The sequence below is a fragment of the Planococcus citri genome, chromosome 1 (assembly GCF_950023065.1).
Source record: "Planococcus citri chromosome 1, ihPlaCitr1.1, whole genome shotgun sequence".
NCBI classification, from domain to species: domain Eukaryota; kingdom Metazoa; phylum Arthropoda; class Insecta; order Hemiptera; family Pseudococcidae; genus Planococcus; species Planococcus citri.
In genome coordinates, this window is record NC_088677.1 from 39,191,271 (window position 1) to 39,211,649 (window position 20,379).

At 32.7% G+C, this 20,379-nt stretch overlaps 1 protein-coding gene across 3 annotated transcripts in view; it reads left to right on the forward strand.

The window, feature by feature from the left end:
* LOC135831854 (diuretic hormone receptor-like) overlaps positions 1-20,379 on the forward strand; it is a 102,102-nt gene that overhangs the window by 78,970 nt on the left and 2,753 nt on the right. For all 3 annotated transcript variants that reach the window (XM_065344668.1, XM_065344669.1, XM_065344670.1), the window contains one exon: positions 19,888-20,073. In XM_065344668.1, coding sequence (XP_065200740.1) covers positions 19,888-20,073 — 186 coding nt within the window. The remainder of the gene's footprint in view (positions 1-19,887; positions 20,074-20,379) is intronic.

Sequence of the window (20,379 nt, forward strand, 5' to 3'; positions counted from 1 at the left end):
TTTTAAATAGAAAAATTGTCAAAATTTAAAATTTGAAAATGAAGTATCAAACAAACCATGAAAATGAAAAATTTCAAAAACATTTGAACAACATTTTAGTCCACGGCAATGGGAGTAATTGCACCCCCTGCCGATCCTCCGGGACAACTTTTTCCTTAAAGGGGACATCCTAAGGAACATTTTAAAGCAAACTTGCTGAAAAAAAATTGGCCTTACTTACAAAATGGCGGCAATTTTGATTGAAAGGTCAGCCGAAATCGCAGATTTCGCGTTTCAACATAGGACGTGCACGAAATTTTTCAAACCTTACGAACGTAGATCGAAAGATCATGCAAAAATTCATCACCTGTCAAAATTTCAAGTGGTAAAGTACCTTTTTCGATTTTTGGTGAATTTTCAAAAATCAAATTTTGGCCAAAATGTGAGAAAAAATCAAAATTTTACCAAATTGACCAAGAAACCTGACATTTGGGATATACCCTATTTTCGACATGCCAAATCGATGGGAAACGGTTTCAACTTGTTTTGAGCAGTTCTGGAGCCTCCAGCAGATTTTTGAAACTCAAATTGAAGTTGTAAAGCTCAAATTTATTCTGAAAACTAATTTCAATACGCTACGAAGTACTGCAGGTGAATTTCAAGTCGTTTTGGAGCCTCCAGCGACTCTTTGAAAATTCCTGAAGCCTCCAGCAGATTTTTGAAACTTTAAATTTTCACAAAATTTCATCAAACTGAGATGGAGAGTCGAAATTCATTCTGCAAACTAATTTTAATACGCTACGAAGTCGACTGCTTGTGGATTTCAAGTCGTTTTGGAGCCTCCAGCGAATTTTCGAAGGTTGTATGGCGTTTTTTGGAAAATTGGAATTTCCTAAAAGTAGCTGGAAGCTTCAAAACCATTTGAAACCTGCGAAGTAAATTTCAGCTTGCCAACTCCAATTGATTAATTAATGTTGTGGGAATTTCAAGTTTCAAAAGCCTACTGGAGGCTCTAAAATGACTTGAACCCACCAAGTTGCCCCAGAAGATCGGCGGGGGGGGGGGGGGTGCAATTACTCCTATTGTCATATGCAGGAATATTTTTAATGATTTTTGTATGCGCGCTGAGGGATGGAAAAGATACTTGCTCGCATTTTGCTACAATAAATAACGCAGAAAAAGGTTTACTTATTGGTGAGAAATGCGTAAGATCTGGTGGTAGCACGTTCCCATCATTTGACTACAAAGAAAACGCCAAGTCACCAGATGCAGAAACTAGAGATATGCTTACATTTTTCTAGAGCCAGATGGCTAAGTAAATGCTAGCTCAGAGATGCAAGAATATTACCTGAAGTTTCCTATCATAAAACTGTGAGCCGGTACATATTAGTCAGTGATACGCTGGCATTAAGCGAGCAGGTATAGAGTGAGGCAAAAGCTAGCTGAGATATGCGAGAATATTGCTTGAACTTTCTTGGCATAGAATTGCAAGCAAGTATCCATCAGTGATACGCTAGCATCAGGCAAGCATGTATGAAGTGAAGTAAAAGCTAGCTGAGATATGCGAGAATATTGCTTGAACTGTCCTAGCATAGAATTGCGAGCAAGTATCCGCCAGTAATACGCTAGCATAAGGCGAGCAAGTTAAAGTGAAGTAAAAGCTAGCTGAGAGTCGCTGGAAAACAGCTCGAAAATTGCTAGAATTGAATTTGCTAGCGAAAAACTGCAAGAAAATCGCTTACTTTTAGCGAGATAATTATTGCTGGCCACAAAAAGCGAGTAAATTGCTAGCAACTTATCAAAACGCGAATAAAACGCTAGCTTTTTGCTAGCATGTGGTCAACTGGGTATTTCGTATTTATTTTCCTCTGCGTTGAAGACTTACAGATTACAGTAAAGTTACGAGAAAATGGATCAGATGTTTTAGAAAACCTGGGTAAATATGATGAATAATTTTACAAGTCCGGTAGAATGTTACTAATGTCATGAGTCGACGAAGTAAGTTAAAGCTTTTGTTGGCAAGTTTTTTTTCAAAATCTTGGCATTGATTAAAAAGTGTAAGAAGTTGAGAAAAAGTTGGGAACTCTGGTTTTTATTGAAATTTTACATGTCAAAAAAAAATTATTCAATGAAGTGGGTTACTTTTCTGTCCCAAAAAAGCTGAAATTTGGTCCATATGCGTTGAAGTTTTGAACAGATTTTTTCCAAGTCAAGAAATCCCAAGTCAGATAAAAATGAGTAGGTAAAAAAAATTGGAGATTTTTAATGTCTCTGAGAAAGAGATCGCAATACCTACATGATGTATGTACATATTTCGAGTTGATACATAGCTTAGACATGAATTTTGGAGGTCAATTTTCCAGGACGGTCACTTTCGAAGGTGAGGAGAGTGGGGGGGGGGGGGGTAAAGTAGTGTCAATCGTTTGTGCACGTTCTCAATTTTTTTAAATTATTTTGGTCAACCTGGGACATGAAAATCGACCACTTTGCGTTAGAGGGGTGAAAATTGTGTTAACAGATTTTCAAAACAAAATGAAAATGGTAGATGGCTACGTATACTATTATAGTCCGGCGTATGGCAATAGGAACAATTTCACTCCCCCCCCCCGTCCAACGATTCTCCAGGACAACTTTTTTTTTATTAAAGAGGGCATCCTAAGAAACATTTTAAAGCAAACTTGCCAAAAAAAAAATAAATTCGAGAGAATTTGATTTGATACTGCCAAAGAAAGAAATTTTAAATCGAAATTGCGATTTCATCCCGTTTGGGGGTTCAGGGGTGAAGTAGAGTTCTAAAAATTTCATTATCCGGGTTTTAGACGTTGAAGAAGAACTTTCTGTGGTTGGCTTCAAAATTCGAGGACATGGGTCGAATCACCTATTTTATGAGAAATAAGCCCAGTGTGGATTTTCAAAAATTCTTCAAAATCAACCGTATACTTACACAAAGAATGTTCAGGGAATAAATGATTAAACTAAGAGCTTGGATGTAGCCAAAATACCACTAAAAAAAACTACAAATTCATCCATAAAAGTAGAAAAGTTGTAAAAAAAAATGTCTTTCGTTTTCGAAAATACAAAATTATTTTGCAGGTACCTAATGTGTGTTTTTGGTTGAGACAATTTAATTAAGCTATGTACAAGCAAATGAACTTTTCGGGGTATTTTCGTCAAAATGCTATGAATAAACAATAAGTTCCAGGATGCTCTTCTACGGTAGCAAAAAACACATTTTTTTTATTCTCGTTTTATTGAAATCACATAGTAGACGTAATACATTTATGTATTTGATTGGAATACATATTTACGGCGAAGTGATTAGGCAAATTTATTAACACGTTTATGAATGCGCCGCGACCATTATCACAGCATGACAATATGGTTAATATCTAAATAATAAGAGTGACCTCCTTCCCTTCCCTTCCCTTCCCTTCCCCTCACCTTCCTTCCCTTTCCTCTCTCCAAACAGGATTATAAAAGGAAAAACTCCTTTCTTCCAAGATTTCAACATAAACGTAAATGATGAGCAATACCTAATAATATTAATTTGGTACTTAAGCTATACCTATCCAAAAATACCATACATCGTTGCCTGTTCTGTTCTGACATAGGTAATATCAAAAACTTGTACTTTGGTGAAAAACAGATTAGAGAAAAATGACCCGTTTTCATAATCTATGTACCTAATATTATTATTACGAATGTTAGCGGACACTTCGACTTTTTAAATTCTCGGTTTCTGTTCTTGGTTTAAGATTTAAATACAAAGCGTCTAAGGCAGACATTTTCCCCATATGTACACATATTTTCCTGTTTATAAAACAATAAAACAAAAGAAATACCTAATAAGTAGGTAATCTCTAACCGCTATCTGTGCGTAATTTCTTGAAGTAGACCTATTCTAATTATAGACCAGATTGAAAAAAAGATAGACCTATGTTTTTGTTTGAAACGAGCGCCATAGTGTAGTATGACTGATAGTGAGACTCGTAGAGAAAAAGGGCTAAATAACTAGCATAGCGAGACAATGAGCTTCGCTACGAAAATATCTTTTCATCTTATTTTAAACGAAAGGGAAGTTTTTCATTCAACATTTTCGCCGACAAAATCCACAACAAGAGAAGAATTTATTCGTGAATAGCGTGATTTTTATTTTACTCAAACAGCGGTAGGCCTTATACTGTACTGCTTATACCTATTCAAATCTTATTCTATTTCATTTTCAGTCTATTAAAGGAGGATTTTATTTAAAAAATTTACAGTTTTTATAACGTTAGAATCAATAGGATCTCTTTTATTGTAATCCGGATTCTCATTTAAGTATTTTGAAATTATATTATATGCCGAACCTCATCACTATTTGTTCCGAAATTTGACGAGGATTTTTATAAAATGAGGGACTTTTACCGACGCATACATTTACATATTGAATATAACAAATGATACGCTTGAAAACACGTTTAAATTTTACGTGAACAGACTGTTCAATAATTCTGCTAAATAACGAAAAAGAGAAAGGAAAAAAAATACGACGTGTAAAAGTTTGAGCGCGATATATAGCAATCACGTAGAAAATTTGAAATACGCTCTCCGAGGAAAACTGTGGAGATATACCAAGGAAAATGAGTTGAAAAAAATGTTTATGAAAAGGACAGGCACTGATGCGTCCATTCTTAAACTAATGATTGTTAGCAACTTTATTCAATCAATACTTATTCCGGACGTTTCTAAATAATTTTCACTCAGATCCAATTTATTTTTAGTGTATTTAGATTTGATAATAAATGTTCTCGAGGAAGTAAGTAAGAAATATCGAATTCGTCAATTTCCGATATCTCTTTATGGATAGTAAGTACTTATAGGTATAGGTACCTACTTACCGAAGTAAAAAGGAACAGACATTTATAAATTTTACTGCCGCGAAAGAGTTGTTTTGACGTGTAATTAAAATTTTAATTGGAAGATTAGTTCGATTAGGTATTTTATCGCTTAATTCGAATTAAAAATAACGAATTCAGATACAGAAATTGCTATAGGTACCTACTTATGTACATAAGAAAATATCCTACAAGTGTGTTACAATACAACGAGACAAATTACTAATATTTCAAAGCTGATTTTATTTTTAAGTTTATGTAGGAAAATCCGTACGTATGGTAGGTTTCAAATTGATTGTAATAATAAACTTTAAGATAGATGAATTATTATTTAGTTTTTACCTACCATACTTACAGCAAAAAGAGAAAAAAAGTGTCACGAATAATTACGAGATCTTTCCTTTTTTTTTCTTTCACGCTCAACTTGAAACGTCGGCTAATTTTTAACCAAAAAATAAAGTCGTTGGTTTTTATCGTAGCGTGACTTGGCAGGAAGAAAAATTTCGCATTTAAAAACATTATCAACATTATGGGTAAGCTCTAGGTGTGGAATAATAATGGAAAATTACTCGATCCGAGTACACAGCTGTCAATAACGTTTAGTACCAATTTTTTCCTAATAGAAGAAAACTCGTTTAACGTTTTACACTATACCTCTCTTGTTCGCTTTTATCAAGCTTTTTTCGCAAGTTGACCGAAACGTGCTCGAAATAATAAAAAATAAATTTGATTCAGTTAGATACAAAAGTAAAGATTTTTCTGTTGAAAAATTAAACCTTCTCGCGAGTCCATTCTGTAGTAAAAGAACCAACATTATGCCGGTAAAATTAATATTTCGCCATTTCATTTATTTTTTTTTCTTGTAAGTAATTACAAGTTTTCTAAGCTCGCGGTCAATGCTCAAAGGTATAAAGTCATTGAACCATTCTTTTAATCTTATAACCGTACGAATCAGTAGTTCAAATCTAAATGTTTATCTGCCAACAAAATGTCAAAATGACATCCTAACGTGTGTCAGTTTGACAAGTTATTTCGCCATCATTTGTAATCCTGCAAGTATCCTACAATTTTATACGTACATAGAATTTGTATCCATTGCTGATTTCAACACTATATGTTGAGCAATTATTTTCCTTCATTTGTACGGTTTCCGATGATATATTAGGTGTATAACGATGAAATGAAATGATCTGTTGTGACTTTACACTCGACTCGCGAGTTTCAAGTACAAACATTATTTTTGATAACATTTGGTTATGAATCAAACGACAAATTGCCTCCGAATCAAAAACGGAACACTCAAGTATTTTAAAGTGGAAACTTGCAGAATGTTTTAATTAAATTAGCAACATTATTTTAATGGTTTTAACGGAAACTTTAATTCTAGACATGAAACTTAGAGCTCACCAAGTTTTTGCATGATTGTTGGGAAATTTTCGTTTACGAGTGTTACGTAGCAGTTTAATTCCTACTCTAAATGCCTCCATTAAAAACACTAAATGTCGCAGATATTCCACTATACTTAGTATTGATTAGGCGGTATTTAATTGGGTTAATTTTTTTCTTTTAAAATTTACACCTCGTGTTTATCAGGCTCTTATTTGTGAAAAGGTAATTACCCGTTTGAGTGACTTTGAAGTTACTTAGTATGACGATAGGTACCACACTTCACAGTTACCTAATTGAAGAGTTAAATCATGCCACATTTTTATGTACGAGTATTTTATAAAAATTCTTGGTACCTAAATTTTATAACCATTTTCACCCAGTTAAAAACACTTGCCTACTTTTTATTCAACGATAAAAGTTGGAAAATAAAAAAGAAACAACAAGTGAGCGTTTCATAAAATACGTTTCTTTATTCGGCCTTTAATTAGATGAGCCAACTAATATTAATTTTTTCCTGTGAATTTCAATTGGATTTACAAAGTAGGTATTTATTACCGAAGGTTAGTGGAATGAGTCTCCCATAGAAATATTTCAATCATGTATGTAGAATTTATGACTGAAAAGTTAATTAGATAGGTAACATTATTTTAAATTGATACAAAAGGTAAACTGACAAGTCGGAGAATTTTGACCGATTTTTGCATTTGCGAAGACCTTTATTCTGAAGTTGAAAGTCATCCAAAGAAAGCTTTGACCCAACCGATGTCACTGAATCTAAAAAAAGGCATTAAAAAAAATATTGGGGTTTTCACTCTAACCTCGACATTACAACCTGTTTTCTGAAAAATATTCTAGCTCCAAAAGATGACGTTTGAGATTCTTCTATGTTGACCTAGGCCATTCCAGACCACTTTTACGTAGGATTCCACCTAGTTGGTTAAAAATTTGAAAATTGCTTATTTTCGGGATGATTTGGTATTTTGAAAATAATGTCTCATTTTCTTGGAGAAGGGACGTGTTTTTTGCTAATTTAGTAATATCACCTGTGCAGACCCCCCCCTTTTTCCTGACGCAAGGTTCATCGCGTGTCCATATAAAGGAATATTGCGCCAAGGAAAATACCTTTTTATATTTTGAAATCTTATAAATTTCATTGACATTTTATAAGATGATGCTAAAAAACATAGAACATAGTTCCTTGAAAGGAATCTTTCATAGATCAATTAGCGATGCCAAATTATAATTACACTGCGAGAAAAATGAAAACAACGTAAAACTACTCCACGTTGAACAAAAAATCCATTCTCTCAGTCAGGTTTATTTCCGATGAAGTAAAAAGAAAAATACTAAAAGATGGGTGAATTCAATTGAAAGGTTTAATTTAATTTAATTAAACATCAGAAATCAGTCGAGAAAGCAAAATTAATTTTTGATTTTTCCAACGAGAATAATTTTATTAAAAAATAACAGCAACTAAATAGTTAATTATGTAAATTGGTGTAATTTTATTCCACCGTAGAAAAATTTTACGGAATTGTCTCGTATAAAAATAAATCAACTGTAAGAAAAATGTAAAATAAATTTCGATAAGGGGGTAGGTAGGTATGAAATAAAAATGTTATCACGCTAGCATAAGCATGTATAGGTACCTATTTCATAAAAACGAAAACGATGCCTACTTTACTTGTACGTATAGTATCTACACATATAGACCTATATTCTATATCCGTACGTAGGTATGTTGAATTCTTTCAGATCCCATTACATGCTTCATCTTTGAAGTACCTACTCGTAATGATAATTAAATTTTTTTATTACCACCGTGAAAATAATCTTTATAACAAAACGCAAAATGAAAACAAAAACATAGGCATTAGGCACAGTCACATTCCGAGAGTGCTTAGCCTATAGTATTTACCCTTGAAACATGTAGGCCGGCGTAAAGATATAAATGTACTTATTTTAAAGTCAGTAATCAATTCTAAACATAGTTAAAAACTATCGAAATGTACACGTTTTCAAAACTCGAGTATTAGATATTTGTTTACTTATGGATCTGTTAGTCGCCGTTTCTGCTTTTTACCCGATAAGTAATGCAAGAACCCTCGCTATACGAGTGTAAATAGGTTTACCTCCTCTTGAGAATTGAAATTGTGAAGTGATTCGATACCCAACGTTCTTTCTTTCACGAAATATAAATCCTTTATATTTGTGTAGCCTATTTCATAGATCTAGAAGAAACTAGGTGCAGACTTCAAAGCTTGAAAAATGGTTTAGAATTTGTGCGATTTGTTCCGTTTATACTTATAGGTAGGTAGTTTACAATTGAACCGTATTAAATTAAAACATGATACGATTTTTACAAATGAAGCAGTTTAGTGTATGAAAAAGTTGAACGTAAACAGGTTTACAATGAAAATAACACCCAAATGTTTCGGGAAGGGATCGCAAGAATAATGAATTCAAAGTTTTATTTTATTTTAAAGACCTTTTACTTACTTAATTTTTCGAAACCTATAGGTAAGTACAATGGACATTGGACATGGAACATTTATTTCGTTTCCGGAAATCGGAAATTGGCAAGCCCTGTTTCAACTCTTTGGTGGTTCGTGTTACTGGCCAACAAAAGATAAGGAATAAACTGGAAATTACGATGGGAACACTCGGTGTAGCAATAAACCATTTATTGACGATGGCTCTCGAAAAAAATTGACATTTTTTCATTTTCATTCAGCTAAGCATTTAAAAATGCAATAAAAATTCATAATAAATACGTTTCTGAACAAATAAACTGATGGATGAAAAAATTGATTTTCGATTCACTACAGATGAGGTCAAAAATTACCAAGCGAGTTATCGCAGTTCACTTGTATACTCGTGGTATCAATTCAATTTTCATTTTCTCACAAAAAAGAAACACCCCTTGGTACTTATCTTTTTCCAAACATCGAGTCGTGCCGAATGTACGCTTTGAAAAAATATTCGGGAGAATTAATCGCCGAATTATCAAGGTATTAGATGAATGATTTATGGAAGAAAATGTAATGGTGTGTTTCAATTTCAAATATTCGATTCATTTTAACAATACAGTTTGATATCTATTAACTCCTGAGATAATAAATGAGATTAAATTCTGATTTGGGCCATTCGAACATTTACATTTGAATACAAACGTCGCGTCGAGTAAATCTGTACAAATATCAATTTATTACCAAACCATATCGAAACGTTTCACGAATGAGAGATGCATAAAATTACTTGAATTTAAAAAACACTATCTATACCTATTTAGGATGATAAAATAAACGAAAAATCCATGTAGGTTGTTGCAATTCAAAAAGAAAAAAAAAGGATATCTATAGATATCAAATTATAGGTACCTATTTTGAATTTGATAAAAATTTATGATGAAAAAAAATGATGAAATGTAGAATTTGCTACTCAGTCTTTGAAACGAGAATGGCAAATTTATACAAATACGCGTAGTAAATTTAAAAACGCTATTTTTCCGAATCAATATAGTCAGGTACCTACATATAAATGCTTCCTTGGATTTTATAACTTCGTATACAGTATAGGTATACCAATACCTACTCACTTATCCACCATTTGATTGCAAAAAGAACTTGAAAAAACGCAATTTATGAAAAACCTACGTAGGCACCTAGTAATGTATGCTGGAATTGTAGGTAATTTATTTCTTAGTGTAATTTTATGCAACTTTTGATTCAAAACACGCCAGGATGTTTCTATAAAATAACCTCGATAATTATAATATCTCGAATAGGTACGTATCTATCCATTTTCCGGTACAATCAAGGAAAACGATTGCGATGAGCCTCGCTTATGAAATCTTTCCTCGTTCGAAAAAAGATCACACTCTTCATACGTTTATAATGACATCACGTGTGTGGATTTTTTTTTTCTATTTTTACAAAACCCCGAGTGCAGAGTGGTACATAGATATACCTGCGAATATGAAAGAAGATCACTAGACAAAGTACCTAGAAAGTTAAAAACACATTTTACTAGAAGAGTTTGTGTCTCGTTTACAGGTTTGCAACTCCTGAGGGAAATATTTATTTCGAATCGAAATTCACCTCTTTCGGTGGAAGTCCTGTAATTGTGATTTTTGTGTTTGAAGTTTTTATTTCTTCGACCCTCGTGATTATCCCTTGATGGTTTCATTTTCATTTTACGCTTCGTTAAATGCAATTAATATTCCGTCGAAAACTTACGAAAATTATCATTTGGCAATTAAAGGTTTAAATGGCCTTGTTTTGGTTAATTTAAAACTATGAAAGTGGCTGCACTCTACTAATTTCTCTCTCGAATGTAAAGAGGAAAAAAAGTTCAAAAACGTTGTTGCGCTGAGAAATAATCATTTAAACTTGAAAATCTACCCCCGAAAAACATTGGTAGGTACCTAACGAGCGGAACGATGATTATTAATTTTCTTTTGTATCTTCGAATGAGTATTTGTTTGAAAAATGACCAATTATGTACTCGTACTTACTTAGGTGCTTTACCGCGTAGCCTACCTATTTTTCAGTTTTTTCTTTCGTTTTTAAATGCCTCGTTTATTTTTTGTTGATGTATTTGAAATTTGAGCCTATAAAGTTATTACGAAAAAGAAAAAAAAAGTTGAGTAATTATCACTGTCGTAATTTATTCATACGAGTACGAAAAAATTATCTTTTTCAAACTCTTTAGTATAAATATATCTACTGACGTATACTTGAAATTATGCCTAAAAATTTTTTTTTGCTATCATTTCAATTTTGCTAGACAAATTACTCTGGGCTTTCACGTTTTGACGAAATAATTTATCAAAAATGGATCTGAATTTTTGATAAATGTATTTCTTTTTTTTCTTTTTTTCAGAAATAAGTATATTTATACACTTAGGACATCAACATTTCAAATGATTTGCATTCGAGCAACTTTGCGAAATATTTATTAAAAGGAAACTAAAAGTATATTTTTAGACTGCTGAAAACTATTTTAACCAATTTTATGTTAATGATGAATTACGAGAATGTTTTGGAAAAATAAGAAGAAGACGTATTGAGAAGGAATTTTTTCATAAGAAAGTTGTGTAAAATAACTCCAAACGAATGAAAAATAAGATAAAAAAATAGAAAAAAATCATCGAGAATACAACAACATAGATATTTATTTTTATTCGCTTCGATGGTTTTCTTTTTCAAACATACCTACATTAGATATATGTATTTTATTTTACGTTTGAAAATTACGACTTCGAAAAATCAGGAAATGACATTTGATGCCCATGTACCTACACACAGCCCTATTAGGTACCTTCCGAAAAAGTATGCTACAAGTTTTTAGTTGGAAGGAGAAGCTTGGAAACCATGCAGATTGGAATTTTAATGAAAAATCATCAAATCGCACCTGATGGTTAATAATAAGGTCTTTGTACATATAATTTACACATAATTTTAAGGTTTTCAATCATCGATTTCCATTATGGTCAAATTCTACAACCTTCCACCCGATCTGGAGCTTCGAGTAAATCGACTAGGCGTCCTTCTCGTCAAAAATTAACTTGTCTAACCAAGGATTCAGTTTTGTAAAGAAAATTCAACGATTTGATCGTTTTCAATGTTTCGATAGGTTTTTTATCTTTAATTGTTTGCAACATGGTAAAAAAATCTCGTTTTTGGCTGGAAGGTACGCGGTGCATTTTCGTATTATAAGAAGTATTCCGAAAATAGGTATTGAAGCCCAAATTTTCAAGCTATCCAAGACATTTTCCTTAGTGAATGGCGGGAACATGGAAATATCAATTCGGTTTTAGGAAATTGATACTGAAAACAAATTTTCATTAAGTTTACAATATACTGGACAAAAGAGGTTTTTTATTGCTGGAAGGAACAGCTAAGAAAAGGATTCTCTCGTACTGGAAAGATCGCCTTAAAAGCTGTATTCAAAATATCATCTCACTTCAATCAGCTCATGTTAATAAATTTGCCTACTCAATTCGCCGTAAATACGCTGCACGTTACGGTTACCCACGCACCCATTCAGCATAATAGGTACGTATAATGTTTTAACAAAATATCCTCGTATAAAGTGGTTGGAAATCAAAACAAATTAAAACGTATAAAGGTTGGCCATTAGAAGCAGTTATTACGAGTAAACTGAAAGGAAAAAAGATTGAAACACGTGTTACTAATGAATTTCTAGTACCTGCGCTAGCTACTCGTATAAGCCTAAAGGTAGAATTTAATGGCCGAAAACTTTATTTTAGGTTTCTTTTAAACCGAGACGATACAGTAGTATAAAGTGGCATGTAATTAAATCAGTTCTCGTTGAAAAACGCCTTTGCAAATGTCAACGTTATTGACACCATGTGGTTTTGAAATTTCGATTCCGCTTATTGTATGTAGGTAAATTATTTAATACATAGGTAGGTAACTAGGTACGCGCATTTCGCGACTAGATTTTGTCGCATGGGAAATTTCAACTCTTATTGCTCTAAAGCGGTATTTTGTAATGAAGTTTTCTCGGTTAACGTTTGACGATTCGTAAAAAAAATTATACGTCGAACTCATATTCAAATTGAATATGCGAAGTGAGCAGTAGGCGTAATAATTGCTTAGCGCGTACAATTCGAAAATAGCAATCTCGTGAGAATTTATCACGTTCTTCCTAAGTTGTTACATTCTTACAAATCGTCTAGTTAAATGAAAACGTCTCATACGTATTTGGAAGAGAAATTTTCCACGATATTTTTCTATTATATTTTTAAATGAAAGAGAAAAACCGGATATTACTCGGGTCTATACTTCGGAGGTTAAATTCCGACCCGGGTTTAAACGATAGCAACGTTTATTCGATTCGAATGCGTAATAGCTTTTATTTTTTCGCTGGATTTCCAAACCATCGAAATTAATTTTTCGATATTTCATCTGAAAAGTTTTTATTCAGTTGTTGTTACAAACTAACTTCACGCATTTATTCGATTCTCTCTCTTCTTTTTTTTTTTTGGTTTGTTTGTTTTTATGACACGCATTAATTTTTTTTACGCTGCTAAAAATAAATAGGAAATTTGAAACGTGTAATACGAAACCTACAAATGCTGGAATTTTCATTTGCTCATTCAACAGATACTACTCATTTTCATGAGAGTTAAGAGTTAGGTATATGAGGTACCTACCTACGAGTAATGAAATGATGAATTAATACGACTTTCCCTCCATTTCACGTCATCTTAGAGGTATAATTTCCGCCTCACTTGATACTCTATATACCTACTTTTTAGAGTAGGTAACTCCCACCTTCTGCTCCATTTTTTACCATCGCTCGCCTTTATTCCTTCATCTGTTCTACTCACTTTCACGAGAAAAAAAAAAGTTGTAATGTTTCGGTGAGAATATTGGCGGTTTAGTTTTACATAGTATCTACAGGGTGTCCCAAAAAATCGCACGCAATGCCTTCTTACGAAATGTTCATTTTTGAAACCGGAGCTCACAACCAAAGTTGACATTTCAAAATTCGTAGAGTAAAATGCGTTAGATATTTCTGCCTTAATATTTTTAAACATATAGGTAAATGATTTTCATATTTTGATGATTAAGTTATTTAGAATGAGTCAGGAATGAAAATTTAATGGTAAAGTTCTCAAATATCCTGCATTTTCTTCCTATGAATATGAAAGATGGTCTTGGGCATGTTTGGCAGGGTTGCAATTTTTGTACCGCCTGTTATTCAAATCTTGCGCATCTCAAGTCGCTATTCTGTGGAAAAAATATCAAAAAATTGTACCTAGGTCTGAGTGAAGCGAAGCCCTTTATTCGATGCAACCTTTTAAATTTAGGTTTGCTGTAATTTTTGACCTCTTACTTATCATCTTTTACCTATATCTATATCTACTTATTTATTATTCCGTTCATTTTTGGTAAAGTGGAAAGAAACCTTCCAAAAGTTTTCAAATACCTACGAGTAGTCCTAATTGGTGTTCGAACTCTAGCATTTGCACGAGTTATGTATGTACCTACATCTTTTCACCTGAAATTTCTTTTGAATTTGTAGTACATAGATAGGTACTGCTTTAAAATTCCTTCTCTGTGCATCTTAAAAAATGAGTAGGTACCTACGAGTATCAACCTGTGTAATGTACCTATATCTGTGGTGTATTCTCTAAATTTTATTACGAATAAGCGAGTAAAAGAGTCGAAAAAAGAATTGAGAATTTAATTAAGTTAGGTATACAAAGACGGAAAGATGTGTGACGAGCCATGGATGTTTAAAGTGGGTAATTGATAATTTATAAAATGGCACACTGATGACCATCGTAAAATGAGCACGAGCTCGGTTTAACGTTAGTAATAGGTACCTACGTATTTACTGAATTGAGCTGTAAAGTATTTTCGTTTCTTGAAGATAATTTCTGTGGAATAAGTAAGTAATCCCTTTAACGATTTTGGTTTTGCGTCTAAATCAAAACAAGTATATTTGTACGTTCACTCTGGGTGAACTCATACTTAATGATTCATTTAACCTGCGGTATAATGTATACGTTTACGTTTTCACATTTGGCGGTTAACTGTATACCTACCAAATCAAATTCAAATCTGTAATATTTCACCGAAACTGGAGACTTACAGAGCTGATAATATTACGATTCTGAGCATCGTTAATTCATATGTCAAATAAAAAATTAAACCTATACGAGTCTTTGTAACATACGTATTACACAACTCTATAGAGAATCCGAATCGAATTAATTTCTGTATCATGATCGCGTATAAGGCATAATACAATGTGATTAAAATTAATATCTTTAACTTGTTCAGATGTGTATTTTAAGAATAAACTTTTCCCCTATAAATATAAGAAAAATTCTACAAAACTTTCAAGGCGGCAAACAGCTCAACAAATATCAATTTATGTCAAAGATAGGCGTAATTTTCTTTTCAGATATTCTCGTAATTAATTTCACATCGTTGTAAAATCCTGATGGAAATCTTTGCGACTAAGATTGCCTTTTAAAAGTGAAACATCTAATAAAAATAAATAGATTTTATAACTCCTCTAGTTTGGATTTTCATCAGGCGGGGTATTCTTTTAAATGGAATTTTCAGCCAAATAAGGTATACATAATATAAAATGAAACATACTCGTATATAGTGTACCTATACGTGTCTTATCGTCACGTCGCTACATTTTATTTCCAGTATCAAAGCCTTTATTTTATACCAATTAATAAAATAAAATGTCATATTTACGAAACAATTTTTTCATTATTTACGTCAAACATGTCATGTTTACAACTCTCTGATCAACTCGAATAAAACGGGCAAAATCTAAAATTTTGAAGACATTTTTTCGCTTGACTAAATTTCTTGTACAAAGTTGTATTTCAGTCACCAAATTGTATGATCTTTCTATAGTTATTTCGACGTTTATATATACCGGCATTACAAAAAAAGCAGTAAAATTTTCCGCAAATGTCATCTGTATACCTAATACATAAGTACTATTTACTTCTCAATATTGTTACGATTGTAAAGTATTTCTTTAAGTAAAAAAGAAATACCTACATTCTCAGTATTTTTTAATCTATTGCGAGGTTTGTTTATTTTTGTAAAACAAGCGATGCGTGGAATATTTCTTTTTGAAAAGAGAATAAAAGTAGGTAGGTACTTCGTCTATTTCAGCATACCTAGTTGCTAGCTATTCCATTTTTTGATTTCAGCTTGGAATGCTGTTAGATGTTCTCTGCTTTTTTAGTTGTGTGCATAGCACTTTTTACTGAAATATTTTCAAAACTTCTAAAATGAAAAACAAAGCTACCTATTTCAGAATATTTCAAAAGTATTCGACGCTCATTTGACTGTTTTGATGCAATGCGTTCGAATAGATAACTGAATTGAAAACTCTTATTAAGTAATATTCTGAATATAAGCTTGAAAGAAAATCAGCAGGTTGCCTCATTAAAATAACATCACTTTTCATTCAGCCTCCTGTAAAAAGGTCGCAAAACATTTCATAAACATGTGAATAGATTTGCCAACTCAATACGCCGTAAATGTCCATCATTCATAAGAAAAAAAAAGTCGAGGAAAACATGTTGAATTCTTTCTTTTCTCCAATGGCGCAGCCAAAGGAGGCAATTACGGTGATTGCTCCCCCCTTCCTTGCGGATGAAAATAGAAAATAAAACGTACAAAAGTGAGTAATTATTCATTTTTGAACCAATTTTTCGAATAGTTTTCGCTCGAACACTAATTCCGCCTTCTTTTTGATAAAAAAATCATATTGTGAAAGGTTTTAAGAAAATCGCCTCAAATTTCGATTTTTTATGCCTAAAAATTTGAGTTTATCCCCTCCTTGGCAAAAACTGGGTTACGCCATTGCCTTTCTCTTCTCCCTCTCTAATCCGTAGGTATTCTCCACTTCAAAAGAATTGAAAAAAGAGCTCAGATTTGAGTATTAATCAGCACTCCCAAATCTCATCATGTCATAGGTATACATTTTTGTAATTTTTCCATCTGTTTTTCCAAGATTGAAGTGCGTAGCTGAAAAGGGCATTGAAGAGAAGAATACAAAAAACGATGAATGTTTAAATTCAATTACCAAACAGTGCCTTCGAAAACTCAACAGATAATGTGCCAGCAATGGATCATTTTTAATTCTTTAGTATGTATTTTGATCTGTTGATCACTTCTAGAGCACTGTAAAGGGATTAAGGAAATGAAGATGAATCAACTTGATTGAATGGATAAGCTATAAGAACTTAGTACCTATTGTTATGTACCTACTTACTCACTTTTCAATATAGGTACTCATAATTGATGTACTTGTGGCACCATTTTATACACTTTACACACGTTCAGGCACCAAAATTTACGTTGTGGCACCACCAAATGGTGCCACAACGTATTTTATTTAAAATCATGTGGAATGTCATCAGGGCACTGCCAGGGGTCGTTAGGCAAATTTTTGTACTGGTGCCACAACGACATTTAAAAGTCCCTTTTAATATACTGGTAAAATTATATAGTCAACAGACGTTGTGGCACCATTTTCAGGTCTCATTGGTTTTCGATGTATTCTTTTGTAAAAATTCGCTGTAAAATGTTTCGATTAGATGGCGCTGTTGCTTATACCCTTAATCATCACTCTATACTCATATAATATAGAGGCACCAGTTGGTTTTTATTAATGAATAAACCGTTGCCGGAAAAACGCTCGCGTAAATGACTAAGTTTTCTTTACTTGCTACCTGGTGCCACAACGACATTTAACTAAAAGGTGCCATAACGTTACAAAAGTAGATATAGGTGAAGAGTGATATTCCAAAACTCGCTTTGTCCATTTTCACAACTTTTCAGGAGAGAGGAAAAACAGTTTCCCTTTAAACGGGTAAATTGGCTTTTTAGGGGAGTTTAGCACTTTATTTGGGTGGATTTATGATGTAGGAGTGTAGGTATACATTTCATCCACTAAATACTGCTGAAAAAAATTTCAATAAAAATGAACAAAGCGCGTTTTGGAACATTATTTTTTTAAAAATTTTTATTGAATTGGCTATTTAGGTGAGTTTAACACCTCATTTTGGTAGGTTTATGATGTAGGAATGTGAGTTAATACTTCATCTATCAGGTACCACTGAAAACCCAACTTTGATAAAAATGGACAAAGCGAGTTTTGGAATATCACTCTTCAGGTATATACAAATATATATATTTTTTGATAGGGAATGTGATTAAAATTGGAGGTTTTTATGCCCTTCATCGATGTTGAAATCTCATTTTGAAAGTACGAGTACGAGTAAATTTATTAAAAAGAGGATTTCAGAAAAGTCTTTGGTGAATTTTATTCATTTGTAGATAGTAGCTTTCAAGTGTTGAATCCATCGTGAAAGATTGAGCTTTCCGTTTCTCTGCGAATGTTCAGCTTTAAAATTTTAATTTATTGATTATAATTTATAACTCTGTAATTCCTTATTCTCTTTATTCTCTTTGAAATCCGCCAATCAAACATATTTTCTCCAAATGCGGCCAGTTTTAAGATATGAGCATTCCAAGTTCAGTAGCTTTACAAAAAATCGTGATTCTTATTGGTGTGAAAATTTCGAGACCGCCCCCCCCCCGTACCATTTCATGTATGTACATATTTAAATCATAAGAAAAAATTTACGAAATCAGAATTCCACACTTCAATTTTTGATTGAAATTATTGATGGAGTAAGTCATTCAGAAAGAACTTGCATATTTGCGATAAACTGGTTATGCAATTTTATTAACATCTTTGAAATACGTAGATCCCACAATTTGCGTTTAATTGATATTTGAAGGCAAAACGACTTCGTGCTGTTACGTTGTTTGATCGAGATCGAGTTTAAATCCAGATTTAGTTATCGATTCTCGCTTTTTAATGTTGGTTCGAAGTGCCAGTCTTTCAAAATGGGCACCTCAATGGAAATAAAAACCCCTTCCCAATAGATGGGGTACACATACACAAATACATAAATGATTTAATTTTTTAGATCCGACTCCTTTACTGTGCCATAACGCACCCTCTACCTATTCAAATCCATGCTTTAAAATGCCATATTTAGGTGAAAAAATTGGAAATGAACTCATCCTATAATTAATGCACATCAACACGATTCGTGATTTTTTTGATTCTACGAGTACCTATTAGTACCTACCTACCTACTTACGTTCGAATTTCACGCCAGAATCAGAAATTCTTCAAACTCAGTTGACTTCACTTTGATTTTTTTTATGAAGTTTTCAAAATAAAATTTAGTCGATTTGGAGCATTGAAGAAGATATTGCTATCGATTGGGTGAACTCAGGTTCTAACAAGTACGTATAGGTATTAGGTGTTCATTAAAACGGTTTTGTTACAATAGAATCAACTTTTTTTCGGTTCTAAGCAGTTTAGAGATTAGTATATACGTGCATTCAAATAGAACAAGTTATTTTATTCGCGATTCGATAATAATCTCATCTTTTCTATTCTTTTTCGAATGCCATAATTCATAATTCTATAAAATATGTTTCTAAACCTTGATTATGAAAAGTAAGGTAACTTACCTATATATTTTATGACCGTATCACAATCTGTACCTTATTCTAATGATGCTCGTCAGGATTATTTATTCAACTCATAAGTACTCAAGAGGATAAAACAAACTTGATACGAAATACTTATTGTCAATCAGATTTGCGTAGGTAAAATAGGTACCTACTACCTACTTAGATTAATTGTCGCCGAAGTAGATCCGGATCGTTTAGAGACACGACATAAACTGATGATCTGATGACATCCAACCCTTTTCGCATAATAATGTTTTCTTTTAATATTTTGCAATATGTACATTTACATACTTATACGATAGACTTAAACGATTAAATACTTATCGAGTATAATTCCAGTAAAACGAGTGTACAGGGACTACAAGGGTATATCCATCTTATACAACTTCATTTGTAGCTACAAATACGTTCATACCCATACATTTACTTACCTTGCTAATCTTCGATACGACATCTCGCAAATACTTGTTTTTAATAATTTTGCAATCTGTCGTATTAATGGTACCAACCAACCTAACTAATCCACACTTATAGCAGTGACAAGTTTTTTGTTTTGTTCGCAGGTATTGATTATCAAGCTGAGATCGACTAATTCAGCAGAAACTCAACAATACAGAAAAGCAATGAAAGCCCTGGTGGTTTTAATACCATTACTAGGAATCACATACATGTTAACTATCGCATTACCTACACAAGGAGTGGTAGCTACGTTTCTACAGTTCATAAGGGATGTTCTTCTTTCTACCCAAGTACGTGAAATGAACTTTTTTTTTTATTGATAGGTGATGATAAGTGAGTTAGGTACCATGTACATATGTAAACTGGGTATACTTACAGTTTGATGTTGGTTTTTTCCCCTCTTAAAACATGAAGAATAGTTTAATATTTTAAACGAAATACCAATCAATTATACACGGAGCCTAGAAAGGGATCTTGATTTGAAAAGAAACTGTTTTTCGAAGTAAATTTATAATCGAGGCGTGTCTTTTTGGGCTTAGTTTGACTTTTCGTTTGCGTATTCCGATATGGGTTTTTTATGTTAAAATAAAATCATC